The following is a 19,695-nucleotide window of genomic DNA, read 5'->3' as shown; positions in this document are numbered from 1 at the left end:
TGCTATGAGGTTTACTGGTGGGTTGCTACTGGTCAATGTTTCTGCCACAGCATACAGAGAATTTAGATCCCTTTTCCCCCAAATAGAAAGCAAAGTTGCCATTGGGTATCATCTGCCTCATGGCAGCTGTGTCCACAGTGATGCTGTGTACTTCCTCTAAACTGGTTTGCAGCCTGAGTTTTGACTTTTGAAACAGTTCATGAATGATGGAGACAAATCTCATTACAGGAGAGTTGATGAGAAACTGTAAAAGCTATGGTCCCTCACTTTTGAATTTCTGACTTCTGATAAGAACCTATTTATTTCTGGCCAGTGGTGGTGCACACTTTTAATCTCAGCACTCTCGAGGCAGAGGCAGGTGGATCTCTGTGAGTTCGAGACCAGCCTGCTCTAACAAATCAAGTTCCAGGACAGGCTCCAAAGCTACACAGAGAAACCCTGTCTTGAACCTACCCCGGACAAAGAATCTATTGTCCTGGAGTTTGGCAGGAACAAGGCTGTCTCCTTGTTCTGTGGGCCTTTGATTTTCTTGTAAATCTTTTTTTTTTTTTTTTTTTTTTTTTTTTTTTTTTTTTTTCGAGACAGGGTTTCTCCGTATTGCTTTGGAGTCTGTCCTGGAACTCGCTCTTTAGATCAGACTGGCCTCAGACTCACAGAACTCCGCCTGCCTCTGCCTCCCAAGTACCAGGATTAAAGGCATGCGCCACCATCGCCAGGGCCAATTTCTTGTAATTCTTTGCCGGGTGGTTGGGAGGATTATAGTGACAGTGAGGATAACACATTCTTTATGTTATTAGCTGTGTAACCCTGGGTAAATGCTTTAACCTTTGAGTTCATACATGAGAAATGGGGATTGACATATAAGATGCATTAAAGATCTTAACATCTACCTAGCTTCCTATAGGGCAAATATCTAGAAGGGAGTGTGCACATGGGTAGTTAATTATTAGCGGCCCCAAACTGGCAGACTGCTCACTCATGCTTCCTATAGATTTTCATCTGTTTGGGTTGGAATCGAACCTTAAAGTTTAAGAAATGGTGATAATGAGAGAGGGGAAGGCACCGTTACAGTGGAAAAACCAGGGACATTAGCGCTGAATAGAGTGCATTTAAATCCTTGTCATAGTTCTTGCTTCTAGTTGCTGCAGTCGGTCCTCTCCGCATCTCTGCCTCCTCCTGGGAATTTGGGATAACGATGTTCTTCTCTGGGGCTGGCAGTGAGATGCTTGGAACGGCGGGCCTTGGAAGCTGTGCTTGGATTAGAGCCAGGACTTGTCACCGCTTCTGGACCGCCAGGAGATGGAACCAGAGCTAGGAGGAAAGGCCACGGCGGCCAGGTTGCAGGCCGAGGGCTCACTGGGGCCTTTGTTGGCTACCGGAGCTGCATGCGCTCTCGCCATAAGGTGTAAGCCAGATGTGGCGGCTGCACCCCAGCCCGGGCCGCGACACTGATGCAGGGGAAAAAAAAGGGCTGGGGAGAAATATATAGCCTGCTCGATTGCGCCGCTAAGTGACAGGCGGGCCGGCCACTGGCAGCGGCGGCGGGCCGCTTGGGGCGGTGGCAGCCAATGGCTGGTGGGGACTGGGGCGGGCACTGGCGGGGGCGGGCCCTGGGGAGGGCGGGGCGCGCGGCCGGCGGCGGCGGCGGCGGCGGAGGCGGCTCCAGCAGCGTCGCCGGCGGCCGCGGCAGAAGCGCCCTGGCCCGCGGCAGGTGAGGATCTCGGGGCTCAGGGTTGGGGGCAGACAGGCTGGGAGCCGCGGGGTCCTCGGAGGACCCACCTGCGGGCAGCGGAGCCGGTGCGTCCCCAGGCCGGCGTTTGGTCGCGCGCTCCGGGCCTCGGAACGGGGCGCGGGCCGGGCGCCCTCGGTGCATCGTCGCCGCCGCCGCAGCCCCTCGGTTCCGCTCTCCCTCCGGGTGGCCGGCCTGGAGCCTCGTGCGGCCCCGGGGCTCCGGGACTTCGGGGTGGGAAAGTGCAATGGAGTGTGTGCGTGCAGCGGGGACAAGAGTTGCGGGCAGGACCCCGCGGCTGGAGGGCTGGTGGTGGCGCTGCCTCGGGGCAGGTAGGGCGGGGGCCGCTTGCTGGAGGGGGACTGAGAGGTGCCCGAGGTACCAGGGAAGCCACCAGCCCCCGCCTCCGCCCGGGCCTGGGTTTCCTCCATCGCCAGGAAGCGGCGAGTGGGACCCTCTCGCCGGCGCGCGGCCCCAGGTGGGGTCTCGGGTCTCTCCAGGTGCCAGGTGGTGTCTGGAAGGCATGGCGTTAAGTGATGGCAGCCGTACGCTTCCCGCGCCCGCTTTTATTTCCCCAAGCCCTGCGATCCCAGGAGCGCGTTCATGGCTTACATTCGGAATTCGTAAATAGCAGCAGATACTGTTACCTTCTTCGTGCCTGACATCTATTTTGCTGTTGTGCTTTTGCTGCCCGGCAAATTATTTGATAAGACATAGGGAATGACACAGTTGTTCACTTGAATGCAAAAATCTAAATTTAGAATCAAGTTACATATGCGCTTTGTGGTTCGGGCTCCTTTCTCTTCCGAATGCTTAAAGAATAGTTTTTACTAACAGGTTATGGTGACAGAGGTTCCTTCAATCCCTCGGTGTAAATTCTAAGATATGCTGGACGATGGGATTATGTAAGTTGTATAAAAGAAATCTTTATGCACTGTAAGTGGAAAAGGCATGAGTTTTTCATAATTGTGGTAGATAAAGTTGTGCAGGTTTACGTCATAGCGTTCATTGATCCGGGATGTCATGAGCTGTGCCTTTTTATTCTTTCAGGCACCTCTGTTTTGCCTGTGTTGCTGATTAAGGAATATGCCAAATGTTAAGCAAAGTGTTCCCAGCCGTGGAACATATGGGATATTTCAGAGAACACTTTAAAAACTTAATTCTTGTATTTTTTTGGGGGAGGGGGATGCAAGATTGTTAAATCTGTTAACAAAACAGATTTCTCATTGTGAGGTCTGGAGCCGAAAGCTTGGGAATGTGAAGGAATGGCTAGTGGTAACGTAGCCATTACCTTTTTGTTCAAAGATGGGGCGGTGTTAAGTGATAGCCTGGGGCAGTCTTAAGGTAAGGTCGGTACTTAAGTGTTCACATATGTGGCTGCTGATAAAAATGTAGTCACCTGTGTGCAGTGTGCCAGCCTGGCAGCTGCCGGGGGTGTTTTAAGGGCACGTGGTTTGTTCTGCGTGCTCACTCCGCTCTGGATGTTTCCTTCACTTCACGGTGAAGCTTAGTTTGGAAACCCTGGTTTTAAATGTATAGCTGCATTCCTGTGGAGTGGAACCTCCCTTTTTTTTTTCTTGTGAGATGTCAGAACTATTACTAGAATTCATTCTAAATATCTTCTCTCAACAAAAGTTACTAACTTCTTAGGTCCGGTATGTAATACCTCATGTGCTTTTTAGGTATTGTGGGCGTAGTATACTTTGGTTCCAGAATTCATTTTGTCTCCATGCATTTATACATTTATATAGGTTTCATTTGTGTTTAATAAAAACTTTTTTTTTTTTTTTTTTTTTTTTTTTTTTTTTGAGGTAGGGAGTGTTTTAAGACAGGGTTTTCCTGTGTAGCCTTGGCTGTCTTGGAACCCACTCTGTAGACCAGGCTGGCCTTGAACTCAGGGAGCGGCCTCTCTCTGCCTCTTGAGTGCCACCACCACCTGGCTTAATAAAAACTTTTAAACTAGTAGTTTAGATGTGAGTTTGCTTGTTTCTGCCTCCTGATTCATGTCAAGTGGGTACGTATTCTAATTATGAGCTTTTCCCCTCTAGAACAAAATCCTTTCTGAAGCAAAATATGAACAGAAAGTGAAAAACTTGTTTGTATAATGTCATACCAGGCTTCAAATTACAAATTACACACTTTACTGAGATACTGCCCCAGTTTTTAAAATCAAAAGTCATTCATTACTGAGTGCTTTATTGAGTTACTAGATTAGAGACTTTGTGGAATTTAAAATTATTGGATATTTTTTTTTTCCCCTGTGAGGATTTTGATTGTAAGCAGTCAACATGGATATGGTTGTGATAAAGTTAGGTTAACCGTGGGAAATTAGTAAGTTTGGCCTTTGTAAGGGTAACTTGGAGAACCTCTTTGGAACAATTGAGCTCAGGTAATAACAAGAGGCATTGCAATGGAATGCTGTACTTCTAGAATGTTACATGGAAATTAGAGCTACTGGCCAGAGAGACTAACAGCCCTCTTGGGGACTCAGGAATAAGGGATTAGCCAAAGGCTACAGGAAGTGGGAAATTTGTTTATAGAGTTGTGTGTTTGTACTGTGAAATTTTCTGTGCGTTTTTTGCGATTTATACCATAACAGACTTGTGTTCCTTATAGACTAGAAAACATTTTTTAAAAAAATCTGTGTTTTCTGTTGAGCTAACACTCAGAAAAGCTCTTCAGTTTCATTTGTACAGACCCTGAACCTATCTGCCCTGCTGTGGTGTAAACAGTCGATCTGTAGGACAAAAAATGGCAGATAACTTGTGATACATGACTTGAATCCCAGCACTCGGGGCAGATCTCTGTGAGTTCAAGGCCAGGCTGGTCTACAGAGTGAGTTCCAGCCCAGGACAGCCAGAGAAACCCTGTCTCAAAAAACAACAACAAAAAAGAACGGGGTTTCTCGTCAGGTTTATTTCCCTGCGTGTAAAATAGGGTTTGTACTGCTTGCCCTGTAAGGAGGTAGTGGAGGTTCTGAGCCCTGCAAAGGGCCCAGAACGAAGGAAGAAGCCAGTAAATCACAGTGGCTATCATCACCATCATTCTTTGTCATTTATCCCTGTGGTCTTTCTTAGCTAGTAGAGATTTCAGTGATTCGCTGTGCTGAGAAATAGCTGAGGTGGTAGTTTGTGAATCCCCTGCAAGCCGGCTGTTTTAGTCAGGCGAGCTCTTCCACCGAGAGATTTGTCCCTTGGGTTCCTTAGTTGTTTTTGGAGGTGCATTAACTCGCCCCACTGGAGGCTCATTTATCACCAAGAACATCTTGTGGTGCTACCCCATTGATGCCACTAGAAATCAATGCACGTCTCAGATGGCTTGACATGCCCCTAGGGGATGAGGCCAGTTATGCGTGGAGTGGACAGCGCAGTGGCTGACTGCATGTGTTGGGTTTGTCTTTCTTTTTGCTACCGTGGATATTTATTGAAAGCCTATCTTGTGCTGGGCATTATGCTTAAGTGTGTTTAACAACCTCATTTCTTTTTCAGTTCTTGAGAAGTTTAGTCAGGCAAGTTGTGATCTTTCCCGTGTCCGAGTGAGAGGGAAGTGATGGGTTAGGCTGTTTCTGAGAGTGTGGGCTCTTCAGAGTGCGCAAGTATTTCCAGCTCTCTCTATAAAACTTACGGACATGGACTCGGGAGGCAGAGACAGATGGATCTGAGTTCGAGGCCAGCTGGTCTACAGAGTGAGTTCCAGGGCAGCCAGAGTTGTTACATAGAGGAACCCTGTCTCAATACCTCGCACCCCCCCCCCAAAAAAAAAGATGAGGATAAATAGCATCGATAACTATAAACTTCTCGTGATTTATGATAATATGGGGACCAGGTGCTTTATTTCACGGATGAAAAGAATCACACTGCATGCACGGGGTTGGGGGTGGGAGGGGAGTAGGAGGGTAGGGGATGGGGCTCGGCGTATGTAAGTAATGTCAGAGCTGGATCTGGGATTCATGTATTTTGACTGTTCAAAGCATTATAGTCAAATTCTTCTGTTTTTATTTTTTAATCATTGCTTGTTGGTTATGCATCAGGATAATAACTGGGGTGTGTGAAAGTCAAGGCTCAGTTGTTAAGAGGGCTCTTTGGGAATCTGTGAATCCTACAGCTTCTCCCTTTAAATGAGCAACCATAATGTTTTGTCTTTCCCACAGACAGAACCAACCAGTTTGAAGCTTTTCTCCTTGCAGGGAAAGGACCCTCACCTTTCTGCTATAAGGAGTGAATAGTTTTTATATGGGGGTGGTCTGCACAGATATAGTTCAGCCTTGACAAAAGTCTGCTTCTAATGCTGAGTAATACACGAAGAAACCTCCGCTTGGCATTACTTAGCAAGTTTTCCTTTCTCTTCTCTGCCTGACAGGAAGAAGAAAAGGAAGGCACCCTCAGCCCGTGAACCCTGCAAAGACAACCTGGACTAGCAGAGCCCCCTGCGCTGCTCGATGCCCGACACCTTCTGCCTGGCATCTGAAAGGAACCTTGCTCATCAATCACTGTTTTTGGACTAGAGCCAGGCATTCTGGATTCTGCTGACCTGTGGCTGAAGAGAGAGACTGGTCTTGCTTGTCGTCCCCAACGTCTGAACCAGTGTGATGTTGAAATGAGATGAGGCTCCGAAATGGAACTGTAGCCACTGTGTTAGCGTTTGTCACCTCGTTCCTTACTCTGTCCTGGTATACCACCTGGCAAAATGGGAAAGGTAAGGAGGAGGTCCCTGGAGTGGTGGTGGGTGACAGCGCGTGCTCTGTGCCAAAACGGTGAGCGGAGTGGAATGCTTTGGCGAGATGGTGAAGCCTGCGTGTTTCTTCTGGTGGCTTGTTTTGATATATAGAAATGAAACTGTCCTTGGACAGAGTGCGGACTTCCTAATTCCTATCTGTTTGTTTTTGCTGTCTTAAAATCATACTTTGGAAAGCCACGTTGAATAACAAGTCGTCGCAAATGTGTAATACACTTTGGTGTGTTGGCTTTGTATAAAACACTTATATGGGCATGATCAGTATGTTTGTACTGGTACTGGTTCAGATCCTGAGTTGGGGCCGTGTAGTTAATGATTTAAACTGCATGCCTTGGCAGATTGCTCCTCTGGCAAATGTATTTAAGAAGGCAATAAGGAGAAATTGTGACTGGAATATTAAGAGTTTCATAGATTACAATTGTGTTTTGACTCTAGAACTGTTATCTGTCTGTTTAGCAGTATGTCAACAGGTAGCAATTGTTTCTTTGCTGTTTTTAGTTTTGCAAGACAGGGTTTCTCTGTGTAACTGCTGTGGCTATCCTGGAACTTACTCTGTAGACCAGGCTGGCCTCGAACTTATGGAGATCTGCCTCTGCCTCCCGAGAACTGGAATTGAAGGCGTGTGTCACCAACGCCTGGCTGGTTTTTTTTTTTGTTATTGATTTAAGAGATTTTGATAGTAGGAAGATTGGAAGTGTTGAGGTGATTTCGTATTTATTGTCTTTATCACCTGGGGTATTTGAAGGCTTCTGTTGACATTCTTACTGGCCTGTGAAGACAGTTGAGAAGATTGTTTTATGACTAATATTTTTTCTGCTGTATCTATATACCTGTGTTAGCGATACATAACTCTCTATGCATATACACATTTATACACATCTGACTTGTAGCTATGTTTGTGAGTAGATGGACACGAAACGCACATGCTTCATGCTGTGGGCGAGTCTGATTCTTTTCCTACTTTTTGTTTTTCTCTGAGTTGGGTTCTACTTTAGCGGCCTCTGGGGAGATGTAGGTGAAGCATTTGCTGAAAGGGAAAGTTCTTTGGGTACACTTTTTAGGTCTCTGCTTAGCGACATACATTTTATTATTTAGTTAGTTACTTTGTGTGTGTGCTGTCTTGCTATCATTTGGGTGTCAGAGGACAGCTTTCGGGAGTTAGTTCCCTGCTTCTGCCATGGGTCCTGGGTGTTGAACTCAGGTCATTAGGTTTGAGGGCAAGCACCCTCACGCCCTGAGCTGCCTCTCTGGCTTGCTTCCTTTTGGTTTTTGACTGCACCTGATGAGAGGACTTGATTAGGAAGGCTCTTGAGTCAAAGCGATGACTGTTTTGACATAAATAAAACAAATGATTCACTTAAGGAAACTGACCATAACGAAAGCACTCAGGGCTTTGCTTTCTTATCAGGAAACTTACACGTTCAGAGAGGTTGAGTAACACAGAAACTCAGCTCCTCCCCCGTCTTGTTTTTGAGTCTCTGCTTTTGATCTCATTTCTTAGGTAAAGGCATTAGTGGCATTACTAGTGGGTTTTGTTTTTTTTTTCTTCCCCAAAGCGCCGTCAGTTATGCTGACATGATTATTTTTACATGGAGGGCGGGAAGGGTGCCTTGGGCGTGCGGAGCTGTGTGCAGCCAGTTCTCCTGACTGTTGCCCTCTGAAGGGCTCTGTAGTCTTCCCCGCCCGTGCTGTTCTGAGTTTTGTTCAGGCGCAGGGTCTGCTCAGGCCTTGTTTGCTTTGTGTAATACCCCCTATGTTGACGGCTATTGCTGATGTAACCATTCTGACTGTTGGTGTTGGCTTCTTTCTAGAGAGTTCAGTCAGTGAGACAGCCTGGATTTCCCAGGGCAGACCAGATCCCACATACTGCATCTAGTGTTTCCAGGAACCATGTGCTCTGGTTTTTATTTTGAAAGTGTGATTTCTGAAATCTTTAACTCTACTAGACTAACTAAAGCATATTTTTTCCCCTTCACTCTTGGTGAAGGAAGGTATGCCCTTACATACTTCGGCATGTATGGTCCCTTACGTGTATATCTGTCCTGTGCCTAGAGAGAAGCATCTTCATGCCTTTGAGCAGGGACTGGCAGGAAAGGTGAATGTCAACAAATTATGGAATTGTCAGCTAGAGGAGATAGATCCTATAATCGTGCTTGTCCTGCTTCATATGTTAGTCTCATCCTCAGGAACGTTGCAGTCTATTTTCTGTAGTTGGAGAAATCAAGGCAGAGTGCTCGAGACACTTGTCAAGGCCATGCATTCTGTAGTAGAGTTGGTTGGGGTTTATGTTCGTGGCTGTAGGTCTGCTTCCCAGGAGAGTGAGGGCAGAGGCTCATGCTTCTACATGGTTCTCTAAAGAGTAGGAAGAATATTAACCCCAGGCCAGGAAGCGGGGCTTATCAGGTGCAGGGCTGACTTCTGAAAGAGAATAGAGCATGCATGGTCTGTAATTAGGAGCTGCTCATTTTTTAACAGGCACATGGGGTTCTGAGGCTGGCTCTAGCTGGCATTGGAAAACACAGTGTACAGGCTGGTCTCGAACTCACAGAGATCCACCTGCCTCTGTCTCCCGAGTGCTGGGTTTAAAGGTGTGCGCCACCAATGCCCGGCTACGGGGTACATCTTAAGGGATGCTGGTTTGGTATAGTTTGTGTGGAAGAATCAGAGCTGGCTAGCCCATGAAATTGGCACAGGTTGAGGAAGCTGGGATTCGGGGCAGGGAGCCTGTTCAGCAGGATGTACTGGATTCCCGCATAAAAATGAGAGAGAACTCCAGCTACTTGGAATGGCTGGTCAGGCTGGGAAAGTTGTAGGTGGGTATTGGGAGGATGGGACTGGAAAGGCTCAGTGTGTGGCATGCTGTTGTGAGTAGGATGATGCTGTTGGATTTTCTCCATGGTCAAGCGCAGTACAGAAACAGGAAAACCAATTCAGCCTCATGCGCCCCTGCATGGGGTGATACCGTGTCCACACGCCTGACTCCGGGCATATGCTTATCACAACCCTAACATACATTGTCTGCTCAGCAAGAATGGATGAATGTGGAAACATTTAAAACAGCCTAATTGGGTGATACTGAACAGTCCATGCACTGAAAGTACTTAAAACAATTCATTTTCTAAGGGGAGGGGGCGTCTACATACAGAAACGTGCATCACATTAATATGCTGGGGTAGCGTGGTGATTTGCCCAAAATGCACGAGGCCATGAGTTGTGTACCTTTTATCTGTGTTCACTGTACCTCTCTTCCCTGTGCTAGGCATCACTGATCGACTTCCTGCCCACAGGGTTCCTTTATCAGAACTTCTGGATAATGGAAATGTGTAATGTGACCGTCTTTTTTCAAGTTAGCATGCTGTCAAGGTCTGACTGTGCTGTGGTTGAGATCAACCCTTCATATTTTTTTTTTCTTCAGATGAATGGTGTGTGTGTGTGTGTGTGTGCACACTTAATGTGTACAGGCGTGTGTGTGGGGCAGAGGTTGATGTCTGTATCTTCAGCTATTAACCTCCATCTTTTTTTTAAAAAATTTGCTTTTATTTACGTGTCTCTGTGTGTACGTGTGCACACACATGTAAGTGCCTGTCGAGGATGGAAGAGGCCATTGGCTCCTTGGAAGCTGGACTTACAGGTAGCTGTGAGCCACCTCACATGGGTGCTAGGAATGTAATTCTGACTCTCTGGGCGTGCAGTAATGCTCTAAAAGTCTTGACTATGAAGCCAGTTCTCTCTACCGTGTTTTTTGAGTCAGGGTCCTTCACGGACCCTGTTTTTTTTGGCTTGACTGGCCAGCAAGTCTCAAGGACCCATTTGTCTATTCACCCCCAATGCTGGTGTTGTAGGCACTGTTACAATGCCTGGATTTTATGTGGGGTTTGGGGTTCCAAACTCAGGTCCCCAGGCTTTCAGAACAAGCACTTGGCCCACTGAGCTGTCTTACCAATCTCTAGTGATGTTTATGTGAATGTACCGAGTTTGTGGTTTCCCACTGATGGATGTTTGGGTTGCCTGTACCTTTTGGCTCTTGGTAATAAAATACGCTGGAAGTGCTCAGGAACTTGTTTTGTGCTTTCATTTCTTTTGGGGATCTGTGGAAAAGCAGAAGTGGCTGGGTCATGTAGGAACCCTATTCACTCATTTAAGAAAGTCCCCTGTCAAAGTGGCTGAATACATTCTTTTATTTATTTTCAAGGTGGGGTTTCTCTGTGAAGCTCTGGCTGTCCTAGAACTTGCTCTGTAGACCAGGCTGACCTCGGGCTCAGAGGTTCAATTCTCACAGCCTCCTAGTCTCCATTCCATTGTTCTGTTATCTGGGTGTGCCTTGAAGCTACAGTAGGTCTCCTGGAGGCATCATGTGGTTAGATTTTTTTTTTTTTCATTTATTTCAGTCACTTCATAATTGATTTGTTGATCCATTCATGTCTAATGTTGTTGTTGATGTTGTTAGATTTATTCTATTTTTTGTGTTTTTCGTATTTCATGTCTTCTTTTCCCAAGTTGGTTTTTCTCTGTGTCACCGTGGCTCTGTGTCGTCACTGCGTGGCTATAAATGAAAATCTAATGTAGCATTTATAATTATGATTCTATTTTTAATTTTTTTTAGCTTGTCAGGATCAGCTTTAGACGTAATTATCTTAGCTCTAATCCCATATAGAAATGTTACTCCTTGACCTCTCAGATGGTGTAAAAAAGGCCTTGCCACACAAGCCTGGTGGGCTGAATTCAATCTCTGGAACCCGGATAAAGGGGGGGGGTCAACTCCACACAGTTGTCCTCTGACCCCCCACACACGTGCCCTTCCCCTGCCTGACATGCACTCACATGTGCACAATTAAAATTAGGAAATGCCACACCTTGGCTCCTGTTTCCTTACTGTTACACATATTTACATCTGTTAATTTTCCAAACCCAACAATGTGCTGTGCTGTAATTATGACCTCACGTCTGCCATTATGTTTTGTTGTAATTATGTTTTTACCGTCTGTCTTTACTTCCTTGGCCCGTGGAAGTTTTATTACCACTTGTGCTGTTACTGGCAGTTATTCACGGTTTTCCCAATCTTATAGACTCAGCAACACATTATGTCTGTCTATTGTTTTTATATACTTACATTGAAACTAGTTAATAAAAGAGAGAAGAAAATAGATTTATAGTCTAGTATAGTTGCATAATTGCTAGTGCTCCTTGTGGGTTGAGTCATCTTTTGAGGTCACCTTTGTCAGACTGGATGATACCCTTTGCCATTTCTTGCAAGGTGGGTCGGCAAGTAATGGATTTGGTTTTTGTTTATGTTGGAGTATTTTTACTTGACTTTCACTTTTAAACTGTGTGTGTGTGTGTGTGTGTGTGTGTGTGTGTGTGTGTATGTATATATACATATGTGTGTGTGTGTATTTTAAAGTTAACAAGTGTATGTGTGTGTGTGTGTATGTGTGGGGTTGTGTCCTCAAGTGTGGGTGCCCACAGAAGCTGGAAGGGGGCATCAGGTCCCTGGAACTGGAGTTGCAGATGGTTGTGAACAGCCTGTCCTGGGTGCTGGGAACTGAATTTAAGTCCTTCGCAAGAGCATACGCACTTTGCTTATTTATTTATTTTCATTTTATGTGTGTGTATGAGTGTTTGCCTGAATTCACGTATGTGTACCATGTGCTGGTCTGGTGCCTGAGGCCAGAAGAGGGGGTGTCAGTCAGTCTCTGAAATTGAGTCACATACATTGGAGAGCTGCTGTGTTGGTGCAGGGAACCAAATGCCAGTCCTTAGCAAGAGCAGCAAATGCTCTTAATCGGGGAGCCATCTCTCCAGCCCCTGGCTTTTTGGGTTGTTTTGAATACCTTTTGTCTCCTTATCCCAGCCGAGGAAGCTGGCTATTGGATGCCCTCGAGGTGATGTGTCCTTTAACTAGCTGTTTTTTTTTTTTTTTTTTAATGCCATTTTCACATGGTATAGATTGGAGTTTGTATTTAACCCGATTGGAGGTTTTTTGTTTGTTTGTTTGTTTGAGCTCCCTGGTGCCTCGTTTTTCAGTGATTTTAGTAAGCACCCAGCTTTGATATGGTGAAGTATTTCCCCCCTTTTTCTCCCTGTCTCGTGCATTCCACATGCTGCAGGGCCCCTTCCTGCCTTCTGATCACTCTTCAGCTTACGTAGCTTCTCCTGATCTTGCTTACCTTTTGTTAATTATTACTGTTGTTATTAGTATTTTGGTTTTCCGAGGCAGGGTTCTCTGTGTAGCTCTGGCTGTACTACTGGAGCTCACTTTGTAGACTCAGGCTGCCCTCGAACTCCCAGAGATCCGCCCGTCTCTGTTTCCTCCCCTCCCCTCAGGAGCTGAGTGCTGGGATTAAAGGCATGCACCGCCCGCCGCCCGGCCAATTCTTTACCCTGCCAGCTCATGTCTGCTGCTGTATGGGGCTTCTCTCTCTATAGAAACTGTATATGTGGTAAATGTACATATATGTACACACCCCCATCCTGGAACACTCGAGTGAATTTTCCCCCTTTTATTTTACATATGAGATGCTCAAAGCCAGCTTTCTGTCTTTGAGCAAGTGAGCTATAATAATTCATGGTTTCAGAGTTTGGGGTTCATGGCCAGTTTTGCCCTGTTGCCCATGTGGTGGAACTGTATGTCATCTCGGTGGGGAGTGTAAAGGTGGCCTGATCACCTCATTGTAGACAGGAAACAGACAGGAGCATCATACTGCGTTCCCATAGTCCCAGCCTTGGAGAAGCTGAGGCAGGAGGATCCCTGTGAGTTCAAGGCCCGACTGGACTGCACAGCAAGACTGTCTCAAAAAATCAAAAGCAGCAAACAAAACCCCTAAATAACCCTAAATAAACAAAGACAGCAAGGGGCAATGGCCGAGTGTTCTCCCTCAGGCGCTACCTCCTAAGGGCCCACCAGTTCCCAATGGTGCCACAGGCTGGGGACAGGTTTTACTGTGTAGACCTTCAGGGGATAGTCAAGATCCAAACTGTAGCCTAGGGTGGTTTATTATAAGAATTGGCTCCTGGGATTAGGACAGGAAGTCCCACGAGACACCAGCAAGTCACGGGGTCAGGTGAGCTGAAGGTGTGTAAGCTCCCATCCCTGCCCAGGTCTGAAGGCTCAAGAACAAGGATCACAACCCAGAGGCGGGATATTCTTGCTCAGGAAGAAGCGGTTTGTCCTTCCTTTACCCATTTTGCTTCTCCACCCAAAGAGAGCAGCAGATTGGACAGTGTCTGACCACATCGGTCAGGATGCTGTCTTCTCAGCCTCCAGTTTACATGCCAACCTTCTTCCAGAAACAGATGGACACCAGAAAGAACGTTTCCTCAGCTTCCTGGGCATTCCTTCACCCAGCCAAGTCGGTACATAAAACGGCCCAATGTGGGAATGGGGGCTCTCTAGTGATTTTCTTTCTTTCTTTCTTCCTTCCTTCCGTCCTTCCTTCCTTCCTTTCTTCCTTCCTTCCTTTCTTTCTTTTATATTAAACTTGTATTTTCAGTTTTAGTTTTGGTCTTAAATTTCTCACTTTCTATTGGGATTTAATCTTTACTGCAGCGTTGTTGCTGTAATCAGAGATAAGTTCTTACTTTGTAGCTCTGGCTGACCTGGAACTCCCCACGTAGAACACACTAGCCTTGAACTCTTGAACTCAAGTTCTGGCTGCCCCTGCCTCCTGGGTGTTGGGATTAAAGATGTTCACCATGCCGTCACATGTATTGTATGTTTATGGATGTTTTGGCTGCATGTATAGTCTGTGTGCCACATGCTTAGCTGGAGTCCTGCAGGTCAGAAGAGAGTGTTGGATTTCCCGGAGCTCCAGTAAGGTGGTTGTGAGCTGCCATGTGGGTGCTGGGAAGGAAAGCTCAGGCCTTTGGAAGAGCAGTCAGTGCCCCTAACTGCTGAGACATCTCTCCAGTCCCCTTAATTTCCCTAAGTCAGAGCAAACCCGCAACCTCTGGTCTGGTTACGCCACAGGCAGTTTCTCTTGCTTGCTTTTTTTCAGATGTGTGGGCCTTTCCTGTTTCTTTGTATACCTCATTTTTTTTCCTTTTTATTTATTTTTCATGGCCACTGGACATTTTAGATGAATGTATTTTAGCGGTTTTGGGTGCTGGTTTTCCCACCTTCAAGGAGCTGCTGACCTGCTTGGCTGCCTCTGTTACTAAGGTGGTGTCCCGCCCTTCTGTAACGTCCTCTAGGAGACAACATTGTAGCTCTGCCCATACCTTCCTGCCATACAATGTTTCTCTCGGGTCCTCTCCCATGCTGCTGGCTGCAGGCTTTATTGTTCACAGCAGTGTCCTGGAGCATGCATCCAGCTCTGGAGTAATCAAATTGTGTGTGTTTCCTCTGATAAAAGTAGTTTCTGAGGTCCGTGTGGGCTGTTTGACCTAGGGGGAATCTAGCTGCCAGTAACCTAAGTTTTCTCTTGCAAACTCCATCAGGCCCAGGAGAAAACTGTCAGCCTCGTAGTGGCAAGTGTTAGGGGACAGGCTGTGAATATCAACCCGTTGTGAATATCAAAGCTATCCCACTTATTTGTAAACAAAAACAAAGTTTTTTTTTGTTTTAAGGCTTACTTTATGTGTATGTGTTCACGTGTCTGTGTATAAGAGTATCATGTGAGTGCAGTGTCTTCGGCGGACACAAGAGAATGTCAGACCTCCCCGGAGCTGGAGTTACAGGCAGATGTGTTGCCCAGTATTGTCCCTGGGGACGGAACTCTGAGACTCCGTAAGTAAGGGTGGCAAGTGATCTGGCTGGAGAGTTTGGCTCAGCCGTTAAAGGCTAGGCTCACAACCAAAAATATAAATAGTGGCAAGAAATCTGAACGTCAGCCATCTTTGTAGCCCCCTAATTAAAGTGTTATCCTGTGTGTCTCTATGCATGTGTGTGTGTATATATCTTTATGTATGTGCAAGTGTGTGTGTGTGTGTGTGTGTGTGTGTGTGTGTGTGTGTGTAGGCTGCACGTGCATCTTGCTGGAGACAGCTCCTCTTCCTGCATGTGGGTTCTGCAGACTGAACTCAGGTTGGCTGGTAGGTTTGTTGGCCCCACTGAGCCATCAAACTGACCCTAGAGCACAGTTTTCCAGACCATAAAGTTAACCCTGAAACTGGACACTTCGGCCTAGACTTGGGCAGTTTTTGTGACTGGGCCTGTCTTTGCCCTTGTCGGAGGACTTTTCCTGGTTAGGCAGAGGAAATAAAGTTTTGGCCAGACTCCCACAGGGACAGCCAGGTGCATTGTATCAGCACAAGGCAAGTGTGGCTTTCCCTGTGTTTGGTGACATGCCTGGACATCGTACCTGGACATTGCCGAAGGTTTTTCATTGCCCTCAGAAGGAATCAGGTCTTGGGTTTTGTTGGTTCCTTCCCTTCCCTTCCCTTCCCTTCTTTTTAAATTGTTTTTCAAGACAGGGTTTCTCTGTAACAGTCCTGGCTGTCCTGGAACTCGCTCTGTAGACCAGGCTGGCCTCGAACTCACTGAGATCCTGCTGCCTCTGCTACCCCCGTGCTGAGATTAAAGGCGTGCGCCACCACACATTATTTCTTAATGCAGTCTGTATTTAGCGTTCCTGCCTGCCTTTCCCATGTTTGCAGAATGCTGTCTGTCTGCTCTTACACTGAGTGAGAAGGCGCACAGGAAAGACACACAGACCCTAACCCTGAATGGAAGCCGAGAGGCAGGACCGAAGGACGAGTGTGGGAGGCAGCTGCTCACCCACACGTGCATAGGCGTGTGGCTGATGGCTGCGATAGATGTGGGTGCACACAGCTCCTCCCCATGCGTCTGGAAAGCCGCCTTACTAGACGTGGCCTCTGAGTTGTTCTGGGTAGAGACAGAGATAAGAGGGAAGGCTTTCTACCATATGGAGATGCTGGATCGAACCAGAGTCTGTCCACATAGCAGAAGACTGACCCGGCAAGTATGACCCCGTGCAGCAGGGGACCAGCTACACAAGCACACAAAGACTAATTGAGAGTAGGAAGTGACGTGGGTAGACGGGAGGTCACAGGGAGCAGCAGCTTCCCTGAGCTGAGAGCAGGTGTGATGGCAGTGTAGGGAGAGGTCTGATGGCCTTGAGGATTTTGTGCCTGCAGGAGTCATTATCTGATCTGGCCTACATTTTACTTCCTGTAAAATGTACAGTCTCTTGACTCAGGGGTGGGGGTGTGTGCGTGTGCGTGCGCGCACACACATGTTTGCATCTCGTTCCAGGACAGGAGTCACAGACAGTTTTGAGCTGCCATGTGAGTGGTGGGAATTGAACCTGGGTCCTCTGGAAGAACAGTGAATGCTCTTAACCACTGAGTCATCTCTGCAGCCCCTTCTTTTGTTTCTGAACCTTCCTAAGGTCCTAACTGTAACTGTTATTTTTATACCTTTTGGGGGATAATAGGCAGGTAACAAAAGGGGAATGTCTCTGAGATCACCATGCCCTGCCCAGCAGGGTTGGGGATGCACCGTGGGAGTGTTTTGGAGGCAGAGATTCATTTAGTACCCTCTCTTGAGTAATTTTCACCTGTCAGGTTGGGTTGTACTGTAGTTTGGCGCTTAAAAGTCCTTGAAGACCCGAGTGTTCACGGCTTGATGGGTAGAGGACACTTTCAGGATAGAGTCTAGGGAGAGACATTGGGGGTATGCTCCAAAGGACCATAAGACCCTAGCCAATTTGGACAGAGAAACCTTGAAAACTGAGCCCAAATAAACCTTTCCTTTTTGTACGTTAATTGTCTCAGGTACTTGCCATAGCTGTGGTGATCTGAAAGAAAATGGTTCCCAAAGGGAGTGGCAGGCACTGTTAGGAGGTGTGGCCTTGTTGGAGGAAGCGTGTCACTGTGGGGGTGGGCTTTGAGGACTCTCTCGCTCAAGCTTCCCTCAGAGTGACAGTAGACTTCCCGTTGCCTGTCCCAGCACCGTGTCTGCCTGCTCCCCGCCATGATGATAATAGACTGGACCTCTGAAACTGGAAGTGGCCACCCCGATTAATGTTTTCCTTATAAGTGTTGTTGCCATGGTCGTGGAGGGGGGGGTCTCTTCGAAGCAGTAAAAATCCTAAGACAGAAGCTGACGCCAGCGCTTTGCTTTTCTCTTGCTGGGCATCTGCTCCCCCCCCCACACACACACAGGGTTTCTCTGTGTAGCCCTGGCTGTCCTGGAACTCGCTCTGTCGACAGGGCTGGCTTCAAACCCACAGAGATCCACCTGCCTCTGCCTCCCGAGTGCTGGGATTAAAGGCGCCACCGCCGCCCGGCCCGTGCTGGTTTTCCCTTGGAAACAGCTTCTTTCTCCTCCAGCCACCCCTCCCTTGACCTAACAGACACTGTGGCCTCAGCACTGTTTCTGTGAGAATCTTCTCATTAGGAAGCTTCCCAGAATTCTCTGCGGAGATGAGGGGTCTTCACCGCCGTAGGCTAGACAGACACTGATAGACTCTCTTTCTTTAAGACAGGCTCTTACGTAGCCCAGGCTGGCCTGAGGCTTGTTGTGTAACCAAGGGATGACCTTTGCACTTAGGTCCTGCAGCTTGCAGCGCTTGAGGCTGGGATCACAGGTGTATGCCTCTACACCAGGGTTTTGTGGTGTTGGGAATCAAGCCAGGTCCTGGCTCGTGCGAAGGCAGACGCTCCACGCGAACTGGATCGCACCCAAGGGCGTTCTTTTGTAAGCCTAGTTTAGTGGACCTCTGCACCAGTCCTTATGTTTCTTCATTCCAGCACTGGGCTTGCAGTGTCCTGTTCTTCCCGTTGTTGATGCCCACAAATAGATCCACGTTCGTGTCTATATTCACAAGCTTATGCTTTTATATGCCCATTAGAGGAGAGAAGTACCCAGGTGCACGGGTAATCCTCTTGCTCACATTTAGCAGAGCAGCTTGGCCGCTGATGGTCGTCTTAGGCTGTTTGCTGTGGCTCTTTAACATCTGCCCAGGTGTCCCTGAAAGCACCTGAGCGTACTGACCCTGTTCCCTCGCAGGGGGCGTGGGCTCGGGTGTACTGGGAGAGCGAGCCCTTGCCCCTCTGTGGGAATTATCTGACAGATCATGAGACTGAGCCATGGGCAGCAGGGTTGTTCTCCCGAGGGGTCCGTGACAGGGTTCTGTGTAACCAGCCACAGTTTCCCATGCTCCCCCTTGTTTAAGATGGGGCTGTCTCACCCTGAAGGCTTGTTCTGCGTCACTGATGAGCCCCAGCTCAGTGACGAGCTGCCAGGCGACTGAGGAGTTACAGGCAGCCTGGAATGTGTGACTTGGAGGCCTGGAGAAGCCAGGTGGGACACAAGGCGTTGCCAGCTCGTTTTCTTCTTCCCCACAGAGTGGCAAGCTGCAAGTGGCCAGCCGTCACCTGAACTCGCTCCGTACTGGCATGCCTCTGGGTAAAGACGGTTCTGCCACCTTCTTGGTTGCTGTTTCACAGTGTAACTTTCCCCCAGCTCCCGCCCCTAAGAATATTTGTATGCGAAGAAAAGTTGCATGTTCCGGGGATTGTCCTAACCTTTACTTTCGTGACGCCCTTTCAGTTGGAGGAGGTTAATCTGGAGAGCTTCAGGTTTGTGTGTAAGAGTTCATGTTTTTCATGACTCCTCATAGTTTGAATTTTCCTCTTTAATAGAACAGGTAGACCTCAAACCTGTTTTTCTCATCAGCATGCCTAGGTGTGTGTGTGTGTGTGTGTGTGTGTGTGTGTGTGTTCCTGTGGGTAGATGCAAACATTTTTGCATTCTTGTTGAAGTCAAGTGCAGTGCCCATGGGAGCCGGAAGAGGCCACTGGATCCCCTAGAGCTGGAGTGCCTGGCGGTCATGAACCGCCTGACCTGCCCCGGGGACTGAACTTGGGTCCTCTAGAAGAACAGTCGGTGCTTCCAGCTGCTGAGCCGGCTCTCTGGCCTCCACCTTCTTACTTGAGACAGGGTCTCTCGTGAAACCTCTAGCCCATCACTTGTGCTGACTGGCCAGCAAACTCCAGGGATCTGCTTGTCGAATGTAGAAAACCTCACTAATCTTGTAAGTTTGCTCTTACGGCAAAGCCCATTGTCCGCCTTGCCCAGCAAAGCACCTTTGGTCTCTCACCCTGGGGGAGATGCCGTGGACTTGGCCTACGAGCTGGTCTGTTGCTGATTTGGTGAAGGTAAACCCAGGCAGTACAGAACCCTGAAAGGCCATGGAGAATCTGTAACTTTGACCAGTTTATCAGAGGGGCTCATGTTGAGTGTCAGAAATGTCATGAAATGTGTGGCA

At 47.7% G+C, this 19,695-nt stretch overlaps 1 protein-coding gene across 1 annotated transcript in view; it reads left to right on the top strand.

The window, feature by feature from the left end:
- The first annotated feature begins 1,633 nt into the window (after positions 1-1,633).
- Positions 1,634-19,695, top strand: part of Mgat4a (alpha-1,3-mannosyl-glycoprotein 4-beta-N-acetylglucosaminyltransferase A) — a 77,966-nt gene continuing 59,904 nt past the window's right edge. The window contains exons 1-2 of the mRNA XM_051204566.1: positions 1,634-1,711; positions 6,089-6,424. Coding sequence (XP_051060523.1) covers positions 6,331-6,424 — 94 coding nt within the window. The 5' untranslated portion in view covers positions 1,634-1,711; positions 6,089-6,330. The remainder of the gene's footprint in view (positions 1,712-6,088; positions 6,425-19,695) is intronic.

The sequence above is a fragment of the Phodopus roborovskii genome, unplaced genomic scaffold, assembly GCF_943737965.1.
Source record: "Phodopus roborovskii unplaced genomic scaffold, PHOROB, whole genome shotgun sequence".
Classification (NCBI taxonomy): Eukaryota; Metazoa; Chordata; class Mammalia; order Rodentia; family Cricetidae; genus Phodopus; species Phodopus roborovskii.
Note: the sequence above shows the minus strand (reverse complement) of the source record. Positions and strands in the feature narration are given on the sequence as shown.